The sequence below is a fragment of the Rhipicephalus sanguineus genome, chromosome 10, assembly GCF_013339695.2.
Source record: "Rhipicephalus sanguineus isolate Rsan-2018 chromosome 10, BIME_Rsan_1.4, whole genome shotgun sequence".
Classification (NCBI taxonomy): Eukaryota; Metazoa; Arthropoda; class Arachnida; order Ixodida; family Ixodidae; genus Rhipicephalus; species Rhipicephalus sanguineus.
Window position 1 is genome coordinate 46567666 of NC_051185.1, and position 20339 is coordinate 46588004.

Consider the following 20339-nt stretch of genomic DNA (forward strand, 5'->3'; position numbering starts at 1 on the left):
TTTCTATGAAATGCTTTATTGAATATGCACGCACTGACTGTTGTTATTCGCCCTCATGGGGTGGATAAAAACAGTGAATGAAACAGTCAAAATGGCAGGAGCAGAGGGAGGGCGCTTGCTCGATCATTGACGCACATTTCAAATCTCCCTAAAAAGGGGGGGGGGTGCTTGCTCAGGTAGGGGCGCTTGCTAGAGATTTTACGGTATGTCAAGAGTTTTTGCGTCCTTCGCCGGTTGCTTGTCCAGTCTCATTACACAGTGAAGAGTGACCAATGCTTGCAATCCCCCAAAGCACTCAAGCCAGCAATTGGGAGGCCAGGAACAAGTATAATTTAAGATAGAAGCTCATACGACTCTTCTCACCTGGCTTTGTATTTCCTTCTTGATTACCCTTGGGAAAACTTGCCACAAGGAATACAGCGAATAAAAAAAATCAGATAAAAGCGATAGGTACACAACTTGCATTACACAACTGTGCTACCTACACTACAACTTGCCCCACCATGCACACCAGGTGGTCGCCAATAACAGAGCCAAACACCGGCCGCTCCGGCACTCACTTGTGTTGCTTGTGGAGTTCCATGACCTTGTCCTCCAGCTCGGGTGTCTGGTTGGGCGCAAAGCGGAACTCGGATAGGTAGTTGCGGCCGTGGTCGTCCGGGTCAAAGTCCCCCAGCTCAGCTTGCACCAGATACGAGCCCAGTAGTGCATGTGTCACGAACGAGCACGGGAGCCTGAAATAATTACGGCCATGCCACATTAACGAGTCCACGAGACACTTACATATTGCCAACCATGCTTAGTTCTTCATTCTGATGTGACTGGGATTTCAACCACAAAAAACTTACCACTGCTCTGCGCTGCAACGTTTCGGAAACTTCTCAATTTTGTTTTAGACTATTCTGATAACACCGCCTGCATGACACAAGTAGCTGAGATTATTCTGCAGCTCATGCGAGCCCCTGCGATAACGCTGGAATTTTCCACCATTCCTGTATAAAAGACTATGCGTTCCACCGACGTACCAATGGCCGACGACTGTGCTTGCCGCTATCAGCGTGCTGCCTTACATTGCGTATACTTTGAATTTTCATTTTCTGGGCACGTTTGCCCAATAGAGAGCTCCGTATTTACAAGTCTTACTGCAGCCTTCTTCACTGTCACAGCTACGCGACATCTACTGTATCCACAAATACTGTATTCTACTGTAGCTACAAACACTGTATTCACATCACAAAAAAGCCGCACTACACTACAGGCGCCGAAGAAGCGCTGGTGGGAGGTGCAATCGCGCACTTGGCGAGCGGTGGCAAACATGCAGCTGCATGTTTCCAAAGCGTTTTTAACGATTTCAAGTTAATTACTGCAATTATGTCTCAGTTATTCCTGTTGAATATATTATTTTAGACCTTGTTCATTTATTTGAACCCGGTTTTGAGCATTGCTAGCTCTGTTTTAGGCCTGTATTGACCACTTAATTTTGAGCATGACCACGCAGCATGAAACACTGGTCAACAAGCTGGGCCCCTGAGGTAATACGCCCTTCAAAAAATAACGATGACAGATGTTATACTCACTTTCCGGACAGGATGTCATCTCGTATCTGTAGGCAGAGCTGGTACCTGCAAGTGGCCAGATAACAATGTCATTGTAGTCAGTTGTCAGCTCGAGCGGCTAATTGGATGTTGAACACTTATTAACTGGCAATGCACAAATACATATATTGCTGTCTTGAATATGAGCAAGATGCTAGTTGATCAAATAACCCATTCTGACTTTCAAGCTAGATGCATTCAAAGCCTTTTGAACGCGGTCATTGACTTTTCAATGCGGACAATGTTCCACTAGATGTGTATGTCATGCATTGAAAACTGAGTTTTTAAAGAATAATCCGCACTTAAGATTGCTTAGCTTTTAGTGTCTAACGCAAATGAACAGCACTAACTCGCACCTGACACAATAATTTCCGCTTTATGGTGGCAGAAATTTGTTACAAGCATGTATTTGTTATAAGCACCTATCCATACACGGTGATAGCGCAAGACTAAGGGTGTGTAAATATCAAGTTTCAAACTATGAAGCGAATTGAAATAATGAAAACCAAGTGTGAAGTTAATATTTTTTAAACATTTTCCACACATGTACACTATTGGCCTTTGTAAGCAGAGGTATCAGTAATAATTTGCAAGCAGAGGCGTCAGCGTCATTAACTGGGCTCTTAGCGCAGCGGCAAGAGCCCGATTAACATGGTGGCAAAACTGGGGATTAAGAGTGAACCCTCAGCAACACTGAAATAATCTGCTCAAACAGCTTGGCCCACCTCGTAATGTCCTCTTGGAGTTGCGACGGGTCGGGAGGGTAGAACTTGACCTCGAAAGACATCTCCCAGGGCCGACCTGCGTGGATAGAGATGCTCAATTTAAGCAAGCTACAAGAATTACCGATTACTCCCGATTACCAATTTCTAGTCAATTAGCATGCTGCAAAATTAAGCGGTAAAAAGGACGTAACAAACCATTTGACTTACGTTTCATCTGCTTTGAGAGACTCTTTTCCAAGTTGATCCAGTTCTGCATGGAGCAATAAAAGAAATGAAAGGCCATGCCTCTAGTGCAGAGCAAAAAGCAAACGCAACGTTGTAGGGCTCATTTAGTAAAACACATGGCAAACACAAAATCAACAGCTATGACTAATACCAATAGAATTACAGGCGCTCAGAGCAATAAATTATGCAAATTTTGCAGTCTGTTGCTCGTGGAAACAGCAGCAGCCCAGCAGTATTTTGTAGTAGGTATGGCTAGTAGTGGCTCTTTGGCTAGTAGTAGCAGCAAGTATTCAACACCTCACTTGGTAACAAAACAAATTTAAAAAATTCTGGACAGGATGAAATCACCCAAAGCTTACACTGGAAAGCGTTAACTGCAGTGCATGGTGCTTACCCGAATGACCAAAGATTGTAACGATTAAAGAAATAAAAAAAAATTTCACAGTTCTTTTGTGGCTTATCCGGACAAAGAACTAGAGAAAAAACTACAGAAAGTGCTGAATAACTCACCCTCGTGTTCTCATGGTCTCTGTAGGTGAGGCCAAAATAGTCTCGCTCGAGCAAGTTGAGGTACTCGCACACGCGATCGAAGAGTTGTTCTCCACGGGCTTTGCGCTGTGCAGCAATGACAAAAAAAAAATACATTAACGCTGCGTTCTACAAAATGACACTCGCAAATCAAGCCAGCAATGCGGTCTTCCCTCGACGTAACAAACAGAGATTAACGAATTATCAAACGAAACAAACAAAAAATAACCGTTGCAATTCCTGAATTGCAGCCAGTGAATTTGTAAGGCATATGCGCTTTGAATGAAATCTGAGGGCAGCACAGAGATTCTCAAAGCTTGCGTCAAAAATGCAATGTTGCATTAGTTATCGTTTCTTTTTACCGAAACATTCATTTCATACAATGCAGCACAAACATAGTAACTAAAATTTCACCCGAGGCTTTAGAAATGAGGGTCTCAGAATGGTATTGCCATAAAAATCAGTTTAAAGCATATAGGTCTTGCAAACACACTGGCTAGAATTTGTAAAATGCAATACGTGCTGTAAGGTAATTAATTGGAAAGTGCATTATCAAATACTACTTAATTAGCTGTTAATTAGCCCAATTTTAACACTGACAGAAGGAGGCACCCCTCACATCTTATGTCCAACAAAATTTTACTTTTTTTTCTCGGAAACCTAATGCTCAAGTTGGTTTCTTTAATGATTTATCTGAAACACCCAACATACATAAACCCTTTCAATGAGGCCTACTTGTGTGCCACCATAATCCCCTCAGGGTTGTTGTAAATATGTATGACCACCCAAAAAATGCCCCGTCAAGCCTGTGCCGTAAACCTTTGTACTCCCGTACAACAGTCCGTAAAGTAGGTACTCCCTCTCTCCAATGAAAAGGTCTATACAGGACGAATAAAACTCATATTGCCACACTCACATCTAGCTGGCATTCGTAGTCTGAGCCGTCGAGCAGGTGTACGCGGCAGGCAGCTGTCGAGCGGGCGCGCAGGATCCCCGACCGTCGAGACTTGCTCGACGGGCTCGACTCCGCAGGACCGTTCTCCTCGGGCGACTCCTTCTCCTCAGCCATGGCTCAGACCGCCCGTCTGCAGATAAGAACAGCACGAACTCAGGCCTGGCCGACCACCCAACCTCGACCGCCGAATTCACAAACCTGTCCACCGTTCGCTGTTAGACTTTATACACGAAGCAAGTTTGCATGTGTATTTTTGATACCGCGAATTACTATGCCTAAGGGCAGGCTTTCCAAAAAGAAAAAAAAAGAGAAACCCCCTCCCCCACCACAAGAAGGTTTACACTTCAACAAGCACCGATCACCTCACGATGAACACAGCACAGCGCCTTATTGTCTCATGCACTTCTACATACAACCCACAGCTCTGCAGTATTTCGGGCTGTATACAAGGTTCATGAGAGAAACAAACATACTCCCCGTGGATGCAGACGCTTTTCGGACGAAAACAGAAGCCTTCCACACCACGTCCATGCACAGCAGTTTCTGGCATCACTTCTCACCTTCTCCAGGTAAATTACCACTCAAGCCGATATAGCTGCAAGTTTGTTTTTCTTGTTACGAGTTATGGATTTCGGTGGCTGCGGCGTCGTAACGAAAAACCCGTCAACGGCGAGCGCACAGAAATGCGGCCGTAGAAGGTGCACCGGTCGCGTCCGTATCTGTATGCGCCGTTTTCAAATAACTGATGCCCTCTCGATCGTGGCCTTGTCGGCGATCAGCCACTTCCAATATGGCAATGTGATCTTTTATCGAGGTCACTTGCCATTTCACATTGCCGCATTTTATTCTTGCCTGAATATGAAGGCATGACCGTCGTTGTTGCCTGAGGCAAGTGTTGTGCTGCTAAGCACGTGGGTGAAGGTCCAATTCCCGACATGAAGGAAGGAAAAAGTTAGGAGGGAGCATTGCACAATGTGAAAGAAAGAAAGAAAGAAAGAAAGAAAGAAAGAAAGAAAGAATAGTAGGTCAGGCACGCACACGCCAAGCTTTGCTTGCACCATTTTCCCGGCAGGGGAAGGGCTCCCGATTCTTTTTTTCTTTCATATTTTCTTTCGCCTAAGGTGAATGTAATGCGTAATGTGAATGTAACGCCCAACGTAAACCTAACACTCAACGTGAAAATAACACTCAGCGTGACTGCAATGCCCCTCGTGAAAGAAACACCCCTGATGTAAACACTGACATGAACGTGCACTGAGCGAAAATGCAGCGAGCATATCGGGGTTGTTCGCATCGGGCACTGTATTGAGCCATGGCCTTAAAGGGTCACCAAAGAGACAATTTGCTCATGATAGTACTCTTTCATGATACCAAAAGAAACATGCTTGCTGCGAGCAGATGTTTGGTAAGCGAGAAAACGTGCAAAAAGAAAATGTGAGTGGCGATGTCACCACTCACATTTTCTTTTTGAGCGCCACTCACACGTGAGTGGCGCCAGTTTGCAGTTCCCGCACCAGTCGCCATGACGTCATAGATTTTGATGGTGTCATCTAGGGCCTACGTAATTTGTAATCGGTAAAAATGAAGTACATTGTCTTCTGAGGGAGCCGGAGGCTTAACATACCAAGTTTCAGGAAGTTTCATCGAGCCAATGTCACCAAAACATGAAAAATACAATTTGAAATCCTTGACGTCACGCGCAAAGATTTCGGCACGAAATTTAAAACTGAAACTTTAGCCTTAATTTTCTCCTCTATTAATAGGCATATGATGGTGAAATTAACGACATTAGGGTTCTCAGAGTACAATTTATCGATCTAAGTCGATTGATTCATCGTTTCAATTTAGTGTCCCTTTAAGAAACATGACTACAGATGGCAAGGCACATCTTTAAAACACCTATTTTGTACTGTTGGCTGTTCACATCACTACCTCGGAAGGGCAGGTAAAGGCCCTAAAAGACGCCCAGCCAGCTTCCTTTATGATCATTCTAGAGTATTACAGTCATTTCTGTCATTAAAATCTGAGGTATTACACAGAGCGACTCTCAAAGCAGCAAAGCTTTACACGGACATGCAAACAGTAGTTTTTTTAGACAACCCAAATAAAGTACATGTGAACGGTGCCAGAAGCAGATTGAATATACGATTGTTATCAAATACTTTGCAAATAGTTCTCAAATACCGAAAATTTATTTGCACAATAAGCGTAAGACTATGTTCTCATCATGGTGTTCGTAACCCTAGCGAATTGCTATTATTAAAGTGTGCGTTATGGAGCATTGCACATTAAAAGCACAAGTGGAGCCTTAGGGACAAATAATCTGTTTGTTTAGATACATAGGACTATTTGCAGAGTTTGAGTGATTGCTGCATGCCAAGTAAGATATGCTTATCTAGAATGTTATGTTGTCTGTACTGTACCCACATGGATATAAATTATCGTACATTTGTTCCAATTTCATCTTTGGTTTTACACAGTTGACGTTTAAAAGCATTAAAAATGGCTGTTGGAAAAATATTTGTGTCTATGAAGTGACTATACAATTCACAGACAGCATTTAACTCGCTATGCGAAAGTTTTGAATATTCGCACACCTGCATAGCTGTGCTGTGATTAAACACATTATAATTCCATGGATGTGAACCACACCTTGCCTAAATCAGTTGCCGGTGCTTCTAAATTTCCACTCGTCAACCTTCACACATCTAGGCAGTAAAGTTATTCTGACTGAAAGGTTAGTACATTCAAAGCATTTTTCTTAGCAATTTTTTTTTTCTTTTGGTAAGACAGACTTCATCACTACAACCCTGATGATGCAGCCCTACAAAAAGAAGCATAAAAAAAATTACAATTCCTCACCTTGAAACTAAACCAATTTCCTGCATTGATATTCTAACGGCCTAATCCGATCCAATGCATTTCAAAGCACATCGTCCCATTTCACACGTTACAGTGCCTACAGTTCAAAGAGCGCGAGGTCAATAAACTTTCCTCAACAGGCTGAGAACGCTATGAGTGGCCATCAACTTGCCTGCAGACCGACACAGCGCACCGGGTCGCGGAGATACACCAATGCTTCTACGGCGGTCTCGCCGTAAAGACCTTATCTGAAATTCCTCGTGTGTTCCCGTAATATACGTCCAAACAGCAGGCACTTGAACGGGCTTTAATCTTATCACCCTAGTGCACTCACCCGCCACGGAAGCCAATGTCCAGCGAAGGGAGGGGAATGTGATATCAAGCGAGAACAACATAACAGGAACTCTCCCAGCATTCCTTATCACTAATGTAATCTAAGTCCGGCCGTTAATTTCACAATGCAAAACACAGACTACGAGATAGATGGCCGCAGTTGGGATTCCAAACCAAAGAACATTATAAAAATAATTCAACCTATGTCAATAGATTGCCATTCTACAGTACCGAAATGGCACCCTTACTGCAAGAATAGCCACTGCAGTGGCCTGGTAATTATGGTGTTTGAGTGGTGACGATGGCCACTGACCACTAATGGCTGTCCACTTAGTCATCTTTGGTGAGCATTGGCATAAAGAAAAAAAAAAGGAGCATGGCTGAGAAAAAGTGGCCTGGCCAGAGGGAGGTTGGGGTGAGTGGTTTCTAGCTGTGTCCCTGCCGAGAAACAACCTTATGTGAACAGTTATACTTTGAGTCTTCCTGCTTCAAGCGACTGCCAGCAATTATGCAAGTGTCACAAACTTTGAGAGGTTCTTATTGCGACACCAAGCCAAAAAAGAAAAAAAAAATACTCTCTTCAGCAATACAAATGAGCTTATAAATAAACCTGCAACACTACAAAACGATCACTATCACGATAAGGACTCGCCTTTTGCTCAAGGCACCTATTAACACCAGCTGCTACAATTGATGTTCACAACAGATTTGGCAACACACTAGAGTTGAAAATTTTCAATTCGCGGCGTGGCATGCGAAAAGTCGCACCTAATGGTTAAGCATTCAAAAATCACCGCCCAGGCTGGTTAACCAGCAAAGCTGAAACGTGCAGCCATATTGGTTATCACTGGCTTAATCCCGACAGTCCATTAAAGTCTTTTTCAGTTAGTGGTTACGTCTGTTCAGAAACCTTAATTGGTGTTTGCCACCCGTGTATTCTCTTCCTTCATTTTTGGTGGCCCAGAGGTGGGACTTGCCACATTTCTGTGGTATGTATATTTTGTCAGCGGACAATTTCTTTATTTTCAGGGGACCAGTGGCGACGAGTAGGGATTGCCCAATTTCTATGGCACACACGCACTAGGAGCCTTTGAGTGCATAGAATGGGAGAATTTTGGTTTTTCCTAGCCATACACAGCTTTGTTGTAAAAGTGGGACCCATTTATTGCAGCTTTTCTCTCAATGTAAAAACAGCCAGCCCCAGGGCCATACCCAGGAATTTTTTTGGGTGGTGTTTCTGTGTAGAACAGCTAACTTTGGCAACTGCTGGTCGTTGTGAGGGCGTGCAAGTATTTTAGTGTCATCCGAAAAGTTAAAGCACGAAAAAATTTCGGGGGGTGTCAAAACCACCTCATCCCCCCCCTTAGTTACGACCCTGACCAGCCCCATTAAAATGTGTATTTCCATAACCTGCTTTCCTATTAGTATTCCAGCCACTTAGAATAAATAACTAGATTCTGTTTCTCAACTGCCTTTATTGTTCCTTTCAGCACTTTGTTTTATGTGACAAAGAAACGCAAAGATATGAATGTCCAATATGTTCTTTTTGTACACATTGTCTTCGTGTGCTGATATTTATCTATGACCACAGTGCAAAAACGCCATTTCCATGCTTGCTTACTGAATGGTCAAAGTTTAGGCAGGTATAGCATTACTCTGCAACCGCTGTAGATTAGAAAATGATAACAGGCAATTCTAAATGCTACTTTCTAGGATTTGCTTCTGTAGAAAGTGCCTTTTTATCAAGTAGCATAGATACAAGTGATAACATAAGCGCAAATGCAGCAGAACAAGGCCATGGGAACGAAACATCATGCAGAGAAATCAGTGCATGTGCTCCGAGTAATCAAAAATCAGTAAACCTGTCCAACATCAAGTTTTTCTCTTTTTTTTTTGTAAGCAGAGATACATGGGACTTGCAGAACACTTTTAGCTACAACGTATGTCCTTTAATACGCCACTACCGCACAGAATAAGGAAATGAATATGCAAAGAATGTGTCGAGAAGACAATGTGTGATCGGTGGTAGCTAAATTCAATCGCATCAATATAAGAGGGCTAGTTTCGTGCGAGGATAAATACATCCCCATCACATTTAAATCAACAACGTCGTCACAGACAGGTTGACCACAGGTGCAGAAGCATGCATAACACTGTCTGAGCAGCCTTCGCCAGGTGTGTGAAAGTTTCCATGCAAAACGTCGCTCTCCCTGAAGCTAGAGGTCGAGGATGTGCTGTTGCGTGTGCACACGTTGAGTAATTCCCCGCTTTTTTTTTTCACGATTCGTCGTTTTTCGTTGTTTTTTTTTTCCTACGCAAGACCAGACGCGGGTTTGAGGTCAGGCGCTTGTCGCGACGATTTCGCCACAAACGCGCGAAACTTGCAAGCGTTGGCTTCGCAACGACAAATCCGAAACCTCAGACTGTCATGCGCGTTATTTTTTTTTTTCTTCTTCCACTGCCCGACACACTGCACTCTTTTCGCGCAGCAAGACTCAAATAGCGTCTCGCCCGCACAACAGCCGCGTACAATTGGTTTTTCACGCTTCATCGCGCAATACAAACATAATCGACGGATGTACGCGCGTTTTGCGCAAGTGGCACAGCTAGATAACGAGACGGGATCCTATCTGCGACGCCAGAGCCGTATCACGAACGACGCCACGCCGTACCCTACGGATCAAAACATCGCAATAAACACCGCTTCAACTACTTTTCCTTGGGATGAGCGCAAATTGAAGGGCCGCGCCCCCTCGACCCCCTTTTGTATTTCCTTGGCACGGTCCTTTGCCTCGGGGCAGCTCACGGACAAACAAGCGAAAGCTGCGCCACGCCTCTGGGTCACCACGCCAAGATCTCGATGCGCCAACGATCGTAGCAAACGCCAGAACGCTAGCCACCAGCGAGGGGGTTGATTCGAATCGCCGATGACGCGCCAACGGACAACACACGTTGCGAAAAAAAACTGGTCGTCCGTGCCTCCGCCCCATTCGTGGCACATACCGCAGCCCGGCTCGCGCTCTCTCCGAGGAATGCGCGAGATCTAACAGGTAGCGGAGCGCGTAACACATCGCGATGTACGCCAGAGAGCTTTGAGATTCGTGCGGAGTTCGAAAGTGGTCAAAGTGGACGCTGTCAAACCCACAGCAATCGGCTCGCAATGTTTACTAATCTTCGTTCCGAACCGGCCATAAGTGACGGACGGCGTCCGCAGCTCAGAGGACGCTGTCCTCTGCGGCAACGGCCTCCGCTCCGGACTCAGTCGACGGAGACAGGAATTATCGACCATGTTATGAGGCAATAACGCGATCGCAGACGAGAAATTTGGCCAGAGTGAAGCGTTTTGGGCGTCGCCGATCGCAACATGGCGAAGCTAAGCCTCATAGCGTACTTTCTTTTTCCGTGCAAACGCTCAGTGCCGCTCCCCGGGCGAAAAGTTTTGGATCGCTGTCATGGGTGCAACGGAGTGAGCACCGATTCAGGCGCGTACTTACCAGAGGGTGAGCTGCTGATGGCCAGTGCAGGCTTGGCTCACTTCGTAAGAGGGCGCACCCTCGTATTCTATCCCGTTCGTGCACTTCAATTAAAAAACACAAATCCTCGGGAAAATCCGTCCGCCGCACCACAGAATCGCGGACACTCCCTCAACTCCCTGCTCATCAGAGCCGAACCGAACACCGACGGCAGCGCCCCTAGCGTGCTTTTGCGCCGCGGACGTTGCTGCTTTCGATGCAGGTTGTGCAGTGGACGGCGAGAATATCAGAAACAATCACTCTGTGGGGGGTTAATTTGTTTCCGGTGCATAGGGTAGCTGAAAGGCACGTTTACACGCTTGGTACATCCGTACCAGAGAACATTTGTGCCTGTTCGCACAAGACAAGGTCGGATGTGGTCGCTCACGAGTTATTTCAACCACCTTTCGTTTCTGCGTGAATTATGATGTCAATAATGTCAAGGTTTGAACCTTGGCTGAAATGTTCCCATGTAAGAATGTTGCAGGAACATTTTGCGTACATGATAATGCATATGCATTCTCAGGACCTGTCGAAAAAGCGAGATCTTCGGCTACTTGGTGTGCCCACTTAACATATGTCATGTGGAGACACGCAGTAGGCCGGCATTAAAATTTAGAACTGAAATTTGCAATCTTAATCAGTTACAGAAACACACTTTAAGCATCAGAATCTATGGATATGAAACATGCAAAAAACACGTGAAAACAAGATAAAAGGTGCCTCAAGGACTGTACGCTCTCACGAAGAGCAGCAGTAGCTCTTCGTGAAATGACCATTGAAAACGAACAGTGTATCAATAACGCGATGAACTTCGACTTCTGCAGCCGTAGCGACAGCGGGTAGCAACAAACAGCAAAACCGATTAAATGAGTAACATGTAACAGGTAAAGGCATGCGGAAGATTGCCCAATGGACCTCAAGTTGCTCAAGCTCAAGTTGTCGTCGAAGCCAATCAAAAGCGCGTGGACATATTGAACTGCAGAGGTGGCGCCAGCTGTCTTCTCGATACACGGTAAGCGCTCACAGCTGATTGACACACTGTCTAGCACTGAATACAACTCATACGTGGGTTCGCTCGTCTCGTTGCAGTATTTTCAGTGTTGTTTTTTTCGCGATTCACCCGTGACAAAGTGGTCCGAACCGTGCATTCCTGGATGTTTTCTCCTCGCCGCAGGAGCGGCCGGTGTGAATGGGACTCGTAGCCATGCCTAGGCTACGCGATTCACCGTCCAAGTGAAAAGGCCAAATCGACCACAAACGCCATGGCGTCAATGCAGGTTAGTTTCTTCGAAGCGCTATGTCGCTCCGTTACAGACTGCCGCTATCCGAAAACACATCGCCTAGCGTGTTATCGCGATGTGACGCCTTCGCCGTTTCATTTTGACGCAGCGGCGTCCGCGGTCGCTGCTGTTTTTGTTGTTACGGGTGGCCCCAACGTGTGTTCTCTGCATTTTTCCATGGGGTCCCCCCAGAAATGGCGCTTCTCGGATCAAATGCATGCAAGTATCTAATGGACGCTCCTTCGACGTCCAGTGCGGGGAGTCTGTTCCTAGTAGGTGCTTCCCCACACCCCATTTCCTTTTTTGTGCCGCCGAGCTTTCGCAACGAGGGAAACCGCAACTCAAAGATCCTCTACTCTTTTTTTTTTATTATTTTCGCAGAAGAGGCTTCAGAAGGAGCTCCTCTCGATGCAGAAAGAGCCGCCGCCGGGTGTGAACGTAGACATGGACAACGTTGGATCCAACCTAACGCAGTAAGTGCCTCCCCCACTTCTCTAGCGTTCTTGTACTACGTCAGTCTCCTGCCGAGGCTCCGAAAAGCAATACCGCACGCTAGTGGTTTCCGGTGGTAACATCCGCGCGATCGTGTTTCGCGCACGCGATCTCGTGAAAAGTTTTTGTTTCCCCCTGTGTCACACGACGCTCGGGGCTTTCGTTTCGTTTGTCTGTAGTCTTTGTCACGTCTGCCGTATCTCTACTGGCATGCAGCAACGGTCGAGATAAAAAAGCACGCGCGCCTATCTCGCGCATCGTTTGCTGTCCCGCTTGACCACGCAAATTTTCCGTTAGTTTGGGATATATGCTCTAAGGCTTAGTGTTCAATTCGTATACGTTTCTTTTGAACATCTAGGTTTCAACACAGGTAGGTGTGTTGCATACAATTCAGTACTGCAAGCCTCTAACTGGGATAGTATCTCAAGTGTCTTTCGAAAGGGAGCAGTTATGTGTGACTGTTTAGATTAGGTGCAGTGGTTGCTGCTCTTTAGTTTCGCTTTGAATGCTACGCTACATTTCTGTCGATTCATGTGTCGCAGGTGGATCGTCGACATGGAAGGTGCCAAAGGCACGCTCTACGAAGGAGAGAAGTTCCAGCTGCTATTCAAGTTTAGCTCCAAATATCCGTTCGACTCTCCAGAGGTATGCGCTTGATCTCGAATACCGGCTAGTTAGGCGATAGTGCAAAGTGATTAAGCGTGTGCAGATTTTTCAGAATGCAAATCCAACCCTTCCATTTAAGAATTTAACTCAGGAGCAGTCTCTTTGATGAAAACTTTATAATCTGGTGCTTGGCTGACGCTGAGAGGTACAAAGGTTTACAACCTAGACCTTTCATCTGCAGACCCGCTTGGCGTTTTGTTCAAGCACTTAGTGTTTCAAGTTTGTTCATTTGAATGCTTGACTTTATTATGTGCAGCATTATGAAGATGAATTTGTGAACAAATGTAAAAGAAAGCACAAACACAAAAGCAAAGAAATGCATGTGAGACAATGAATGGTCATGTTGCGTGCGTTTCTTTTCTATAACGCTGCACTCGCACTCTTTCAGGTCACGAATGGCATGGGCGCATAAACGTCACTTAGGGTCTCTCGCGTGAAAGTTGAAAGCACGCGCTAATGATTATTGTTTAAGGATGGTTTGGGCCCACGAACTGTGTAAAAATATGTTACAGTGAACAATCGCCATCAATATTTCTTTCCCATGGCACACCCCATAGTTTCATGTCTAGAATGTTCGGGTTTGCTTAAATGCACGAAGCGTTAGTGACAGGAAAACGCAAAGAGGACTAAGAAGCAACACTATGGATTGACTATGGTTGTCACAAAGTTGCACCCCAAACGGTGTACAAATAACACCCTTTGGGGTGTCTTTTTTTTTTTTTGTCCCATAACAATAACAGTCATCTGGCTCGCTTGAGTATGCTTTCTTGGAAAACTCTGTGCTTGGCAATTTCCTATCAAGGATGCTTTGCACGCTGATGCTAGTGCAGTGTGTGAGGTGATAACACAAGGAAGGCAACACAGTACAGATGACAATAATACACTCTAAGAAAAAATCGAGTATTTGGGGAGTATTTCTGCCACACAACAATAATCGTCATCAGGCTTGCTCGTGTTTCCTTTCTTGAAAACTCGGCTCTCGTCACTTTCCTATCAAGAATGCTATGTCACGCTGATAACGCGCGCATCATTTGTGACCGGGAAGTGATAACGCGAGGAAAGTATGCGAGGTGGACAACGATCATTGTTGTGTGGCAGAAATACTCCTCAAATATCCTATTTTTTCTGAGAGTGTAGTTGTAGGACAGAAAGACTCCCCAAATACACCCTTTTATACAGTCTAAGAGAGTATTCATAAGTGATATTGCATTGCTTTGCTTATTTCAACACTGTGTGCCCATTACATTGCAGTCTCAACACCATGCCTGTCATATAGCATGTCCCATAGTAACCATAGCAGGGAACATTAAAAAAGACAAACGCGCACAAGCTTGATGGTGCGTCAACACATCAACATTAAGAATTTAAATATTTAACATTGACATCTATGAGCACTATGCATACACCATAAAATGATTGCGATATAGTATCAGCTTTCAAAGCAAAGGTCATAATTCTTTTTAATATGCTTGCTTAAAAACATATGAATTGTGAATGTGAACACAGAGAAATGGGCTCCTGGCCACGAGGCAGCTATATATAAATTATTATGTGACGTTAGCTAATTTCTCTTTTCTTTGATGTGTGAATCTTTCTTTGATGAATATATATGACTAATTGTGCCTTATTTTGCTCTAGATTTATTGTCGACAGATGTCAGTTTTTTGCTGTCAGTAAAGGTCAAACAATTTATGTCACGGATTTGATCTATGGCGTTTACCCTTCTCTACGCAAAGAGACAATGCTGCATGTACAGAAATTTTCACGTGCTGTTGCCTTCTTCTGCTGTAACCATTGTCACACACACATAAAATAGCCTTATTCTTCCCACTCTATCATTGTTACGGTCACACAGAATCATGACCACCTTTATCACTCGCTTGAGTTTGCAAAAAGATTGAAGTTGCAAAATGGCACTGCACCTACAGCAGCTCGCATTGTTATTCCAAGCAGATAGAACAGAGAGAGGAACGAAAATAATTACATGAGCTCTGCGTCTAGTCCCTGTAACAATTCTTTCAATTAGTAGCATTTTCTGTCACTTTTTTTTTGCCTAAACATAGCATTTCTGGGAATGTCAGACTATTTCTTGTTCCCCTGATGATTTTTCCTGCTTGTCTCGCGAGTTTCCTGGAATCCTGTTTTTCCAGTTTGGCGAATACCACACGACCGTACAGTAATATGAGAGGCAGCGTTGCTGTTCGAAAGCTGTCATCATCTTGGGAAACGCAAACTTGGACGTGCGAGAAACCCAATTTGTACTCTTTGACTTGCGGTCGATAGCATGTGCTGTCGGTTTGCACATTGAAAGGACACCTTCCCATTCACTCAAATACGCCTCCATTTGCAAGACTTCACCTGCGAACAACATGGGCACGGGCTTCTGGTAGGGGTGAATGTCACCTGCTCATTTCTATATTCCATTCAGTGTGTAATTATGCCCAAAAGGTACAACAAATGCTCTTTTGTTTGCTTGCACTACTGTCTTCTTCATTTCTTGAGTGTGCTGCACAGTGTGGCATACGGAAAGAGTTGAGAAGTCTGGAAGGATGCGTGTTGAACCCACTGCCAACATCATTGTGACGAAGCCGTGTGCGAAAGGGAAATTGCTTTGTTCCAGAAAATCCAGAAATTCGTTATAACATTGTTCGTAACATAACATTGCATTGATGGCAGGACTATTCTCGGTTCACTTTGTTATAGGTGATCATTCATTATATCGAGGTTGAACCGTATATCTCGGCACTATGCGCACTGCTTCAATCTTTCTTTTTTTCGTTGCTGCCGCAGGTGACCTTCCTGGGGCCCAACATTCCGGTGCACCCTCACGTGTACAGCAATGGCCACATCTGCTTGTCCATCTTGACGGACGACTGGTCGCCCGCCCTGTCCGTGCAGTCCGTCTGCCTCAGCATCATCTCCATGCTCTCCAGCTGCAAGGAGAAGGTGCGCGCACGCTTTGGGTCGGTGAAAGGAAACGGAATGTGTTTTGATGGGGCGTTAGATAGAGACAATCCGCCGCGGTGGCATAGTAGTTATGGTGCCCGACTGCTGAGACGAAGGTCGCGGGATCGTATCCCGGCCTCAGCAGCTGCATTTCCATGGTGGCAGAATACTAGAGGCCCATGTGCTTAAATTTAGGTGCATGTTAAAGAACCCCAGATGGTCGAAACTTCCGGAGCCTTCCACTTCGGCATCTCAGTCATATTGTGGTTTCGGGATGTGAAACCCCAACAGTTATCAATTCGACGACAGATTTGGTGTGTCTGAACGTTCCGTTCAGCTGTTCAGCGTAATGTTTATGAGGGTGCGAGTTGAGTTCTCGGCCACAGCGGCCACATTTTGATGAGAGGGGTATGAAAAAAAAAAAAAAGAATCCCATGTACTTAGATTAGGTGCACGTTAAGAACCGCAGGCAGTTAAATTTAATTCCGAGTCGTCCACTGTCGTATGTCACATAATTATATCATAGTATTGGCATGTGAAGCCCCACAATTAAAATTTTCAATAATTTTGCTATTTTGTTCCTTGCAGAAGCGACCACCCGACAACTCGCTCTATGTAAAGACATGCAACAAGAACCCCAAGAAGACCAAGTGGTGGTACCATGGTGAGCTTGCTGCCACTCATTTACGCCTGTAGTATACAGTAAAACCTTGTTAATGCTGAAAACTCGGCATAACTACGCACCAAACAGTAGTATGACTGCGAAGTACAAATTTGTATCGCCTGACGTAGGCCACTGCTGCCAGTGAAGAAATAAGTTCAATGCTGCCGTAAATGTTGCTTAAAGTAGCTGGTACAAGGCTTTCCTTTTCACTAAAGTGCAAGAAAAATTTCAGACTCTCCCGCATGACCGTGCAACAAACAGCATGCGGTGGAAACACCAAGGAGCATTTCACAACTATGAGAGGGAATACACACTGCACACAGCAGCTAACATGGCAGCAGAGTGGATGGACGACTTATCCAACTGTTCTTGATACGTGTGTGTGACGTACCGCGATCTGCTACTGTTTCATTAAAACGTGGTACTTGCTGCGTAAAGCCGATTATCTCTAGCCAGTTGTGTGCAGCATATCACCTACTAAGGTCACTTGATCACTACTGAGGCGCTCACTGTACCGTGTGTGCACGTTTGCTGTGGGGTTTTTTTTTTTCAGTACCCGCTCCACTCCTTATTACGCCAGGGTGCAGCGAGTAATTTTGCCAGGCCACCGTGGTGATGGTGAATTGCTTTTGCTTCTGCAAGCAACGTGCACATCACATTACTGTGGCGCACAAGGAGGCAGCAGTGAAAGGCAGTGTGGCGCATTTAGGTTGTCACCTATTAAAAGCGTGCAGCACGTTAGAACTGAGCCAACATCGCTACACCATGCACACTGCCAATCGGATAGCTTAGATGGCATTGTCGTCGATGTCGTATGGCCCATACATAAGTTGCAGTCACACCTTCGCGCCTTTCCAATGCTTATCTGTAAGGGCATTGCCACACTAGATGACTGTATCACTCAAGCAGCAACTGCGAACTTTGATCACAAGGGCACGGTCATGAAAGCTGGCTGGATCTTGACAGAAGTCAGTAGATGGCTCGTATGCGTGCTCTGCTCTCACTGCTTACTTCGCGTTGAGACAACAGACAGGACAAAAACCACTCCGCTTTCTGGAGCAGCTGCATTTGCTTGAACCCGCATTCTGTAGAGTTACGCAAGGTTGGATCGAAAAGAGGTGCTAAACTTACTTTGTATAAGATCCCAATTTGTTGCTATCACATTCATTGCTTCGCTTTTGCGGCAAAACTGAGCGCGCTGCTAACATTAGCGTTCTCTCTTTTTTTACCCCTCTGCTGCGCCACAGACGACTCGGTCTGATGCCAGGGTGCGCCTCCTATCTCACCTCCGCCACTTCCTCTAGTCACGCTGCCCCGATTGCTCGGTCGGTGCTGCCATCTGCCAGTGGAATAAATTCACTCGTCCAGTACGTCCCCTCCCGGCTCGGCAGAAGCAGGCTCTGTCGGGAACCAAAAAAAAAAGGAAAGCCTAGCCTCTCTCCGCCTGCAACGGGTGACAACGGGTGGCGGCAGGGCTTCGACAATGGCTGCTTCCATGTGCTGCCTCGCTTGGGGCGGGCCCCGGGGCACCCTCGGCTGGGCCATACCAGCTGCTACAGCACTGGACAAATAAAACTGTAGTTTCATTTTTTTAAATTATGTTCCCTGCAATCTTAGGACCGTCTACTAGTGACTTGCCGAGACTAAGGACGACTTCACTGGGCGGATGGCCCCGGGCAGCCGACGTGACCGCCAACAGTGAATGAACGAAGCCTGTGCAGATAAGAGAAAAAAAAAATGTTAAAAAAGAAAGCCCGTTGGAAGGAGAAGTTTTAGTAGTGCCGCCAGTTGAGGACAAGTGTGTTTTTCTTCCCCTTTTAAACGTTGTTGTGCTATGTATGGCGTCTAGGAATAAAGACCATGCCAATTTTACGTCAGCCTTCTTATTGCCTGCAAAGAAAACAAAATACATTGCTTATCGCGTTTGGCGATGCTGACGCTTTCTGTCGGATATCACGACTGCCACATCTGTTGGAGCGAAGGATGGCAGTGTCACTTCTAAAGTTCAGTGATGGCATTTCCCACTAAGCTGCTCATTTTTACAATCCCGGCCGCGCCAGCCACATTTTCGATGGAGTCAAAAATGCTCGAGGCCCGTGTACTTAGATTTAGGTGTACGTTAAAGAACCCCAGGTGGTCGAAATTTCCGGAGCCCTCTACTACGGCGTTTCTCATAATCATAACGTGGTTTTGGGACGTTAAACCCCAACAATTATTATGCTCATTTTTACAAGAATTCATTAATGTAATGTACAGATATACAGTTAAAACTCGATCTAACGAAACCCGATTTTACGGAGATCCCGTTCTAACGAAGAAATTTCGATAATACCCATAGGGCTCACTGTTATTGTCAACCCAAATTAACGAACTGGCTTGGCCACCAAACCTGACTTAACGAAGTTTTTCTAGAAATGCCCAATAACAAAAGCGGTGATTTCTTTTGAATTTTACAGAGATGGGTTTTCCTTTGAGCGTGTGCTCTAACGCTATCGCATTAAAACTTCTAGGCCCTCTACTCACGGCCCTAGTTTTAGTTTGAAGAGGCTGCACACCACGGCCATGCATGGAGAAATGGACTCTGCACTCTGTAGCACTCTTACCTATCAGATGGTGCTGCGGGCGGCAGTGGTTGGTTTCGCAATTTCATGGCACTAATCGTCGTCTTACAACTTTGATTTGCACAATCACTTCATTGGTTCTCCGTGTCTCCGTATATCGTTCACCCGTCATTGCTTCGCGTAACCGTCTTTCTGGACTGCATCGCCCACACATGGTGCTCTCCAAGTTCAGGTGACATGGGAGGCTCCATGTCAGGGCCGCCTTCGCGTATTTTTCGCTAGTGCGGGAGTAGAATGATGGCAAGGACAATGGCCTGGTAGCTTTTGGTTGCCGCAACGTTACAATTTTAGATTTCGAAGAGCCAAAAAAAATCCGCATCTTGATTTCACGAACTTCCCTATTTAAAGAAATCATTCAAGCGTCCCAATAACTTTGTTAGATCGAGTTTTAACTGTACAAACTTTCAGTCTGGTTCAGCTTTAATTCATTGTTATATGTTTTGCAGCAACAACAGAAACGGAAAATTAGTGAGTGCTGTGAAAGGCACACTTAGTGCTATGCGTCACTTGCCATAAAGAACTGTGCTGCTTGCAGCAACTGAAAGTTGAGCTTGTTGGGAGGGACTCATAGTAAAAATGTTATTTGCGTAGATGTGGGCAGAAGTAATATAGTTGCAAAGGATCCCCAAGCATATTCCTGAGAGATAAGAACACGAAATTGTTTCTTTTGGCTAGGTGGTAGTCTCGGAGGGGTGCTGCAATACCTTCTGCAGTAGTTGGTACCAGCGCTGGTTTAGGTGGGAGTGGTTGCGTACTTTCCGAATGAGTCTTTTGTGGTTGTCATTTCAGAGCACTTTCCTTCACCTAGCTAAGAAATGTTTTGCATTTTAAAGGACAACACCAAGCTTGGTTGACGAGCTCTGTGTGGTCCACTTGCTTTCACTTGTGCCTGCGTCTGCACATACAAATTTTTTTAGTGGTCCGACTGTTAT

At 45.3% G+C, this 20339-nt stretch overlaps 2 protein-coding genes across 4 annotated transcripts in view; one reads left to right on the plus strand and one right to left on the minus strand.

The window, feature by feature from the left end:
* LOC119371800 (protein 4.1 homolog) overlaps positions 1-10929 on the minus strand; it is a 72179-nt gene extending 61250 nt beyond the window's left edge. For both annotated transcript variants that reach the window (XM_037642253.2, XM_037642252.2), the window contains exons 1-7: positions 10718-10929; positions 3990-4158; positions 3056-3160; positions 2528-2570; positions 2321-2396; positions 1578-1622; positions 561-734 (exon numbers count right to left, since the gene is read on the minus strand). In XM_037642253.2, coding sequence (XP_037498181.1) covers positions 561-734; positions 1578-1622; positions 2321-2396; positions 2528-2570; positions 3056-3160; positions 3990-4142 — 596 coding nt within the window. In that variant the 5' untranslated portion in view covers positions 4143-4158; positions 10718-10929. The remainder of the gene's footprint in view (positions 1-560; positions 735-1577; positions 1623-2320; positions 2397-2527; positions 2571-3055; positions 3161-3989; positions 4159-10717) is intronic.
* Positions 10930-11731: 802 nt separating this feature from the next.
* LOC119371802 (ubiquitin-conjugating enzyme E2 W) lies at positions 11732-18658 on the plus strand. Of its 2 annotated transcripts, none has more exons than XM_037642257.2 (7): positions 11732-11750; positions 11913-12015; positions 12400-12491; positions 13053-13155; positions 15967-16122; positions 16711-16786; positions 18034-18658. In XM_037642257.2, exons 2-7 carry the CDS (start codon positions 12001-12003, stop codon positions 18045-18047), a joined length of 456 nt encoding a protein of 151 aa, XP_037498185.1. In that variant the 5' UTR covers positions 11732-11750; positions 11913-12000; the 3' UTR covers positions 18048-18658. The 2 variants fall into 2 exon arrangements, with proteins under 2 accessions (XP_037498185.1, XP_037498184.1); XM_037642256.2 differs by lacking the exon at positions 11732-11750 and adding an exon at positions 12211-12290 and having other exon boundaries at positions 11810-12015.
* Positions 18659-20339: the final 1681 nt, after the last annotated feature.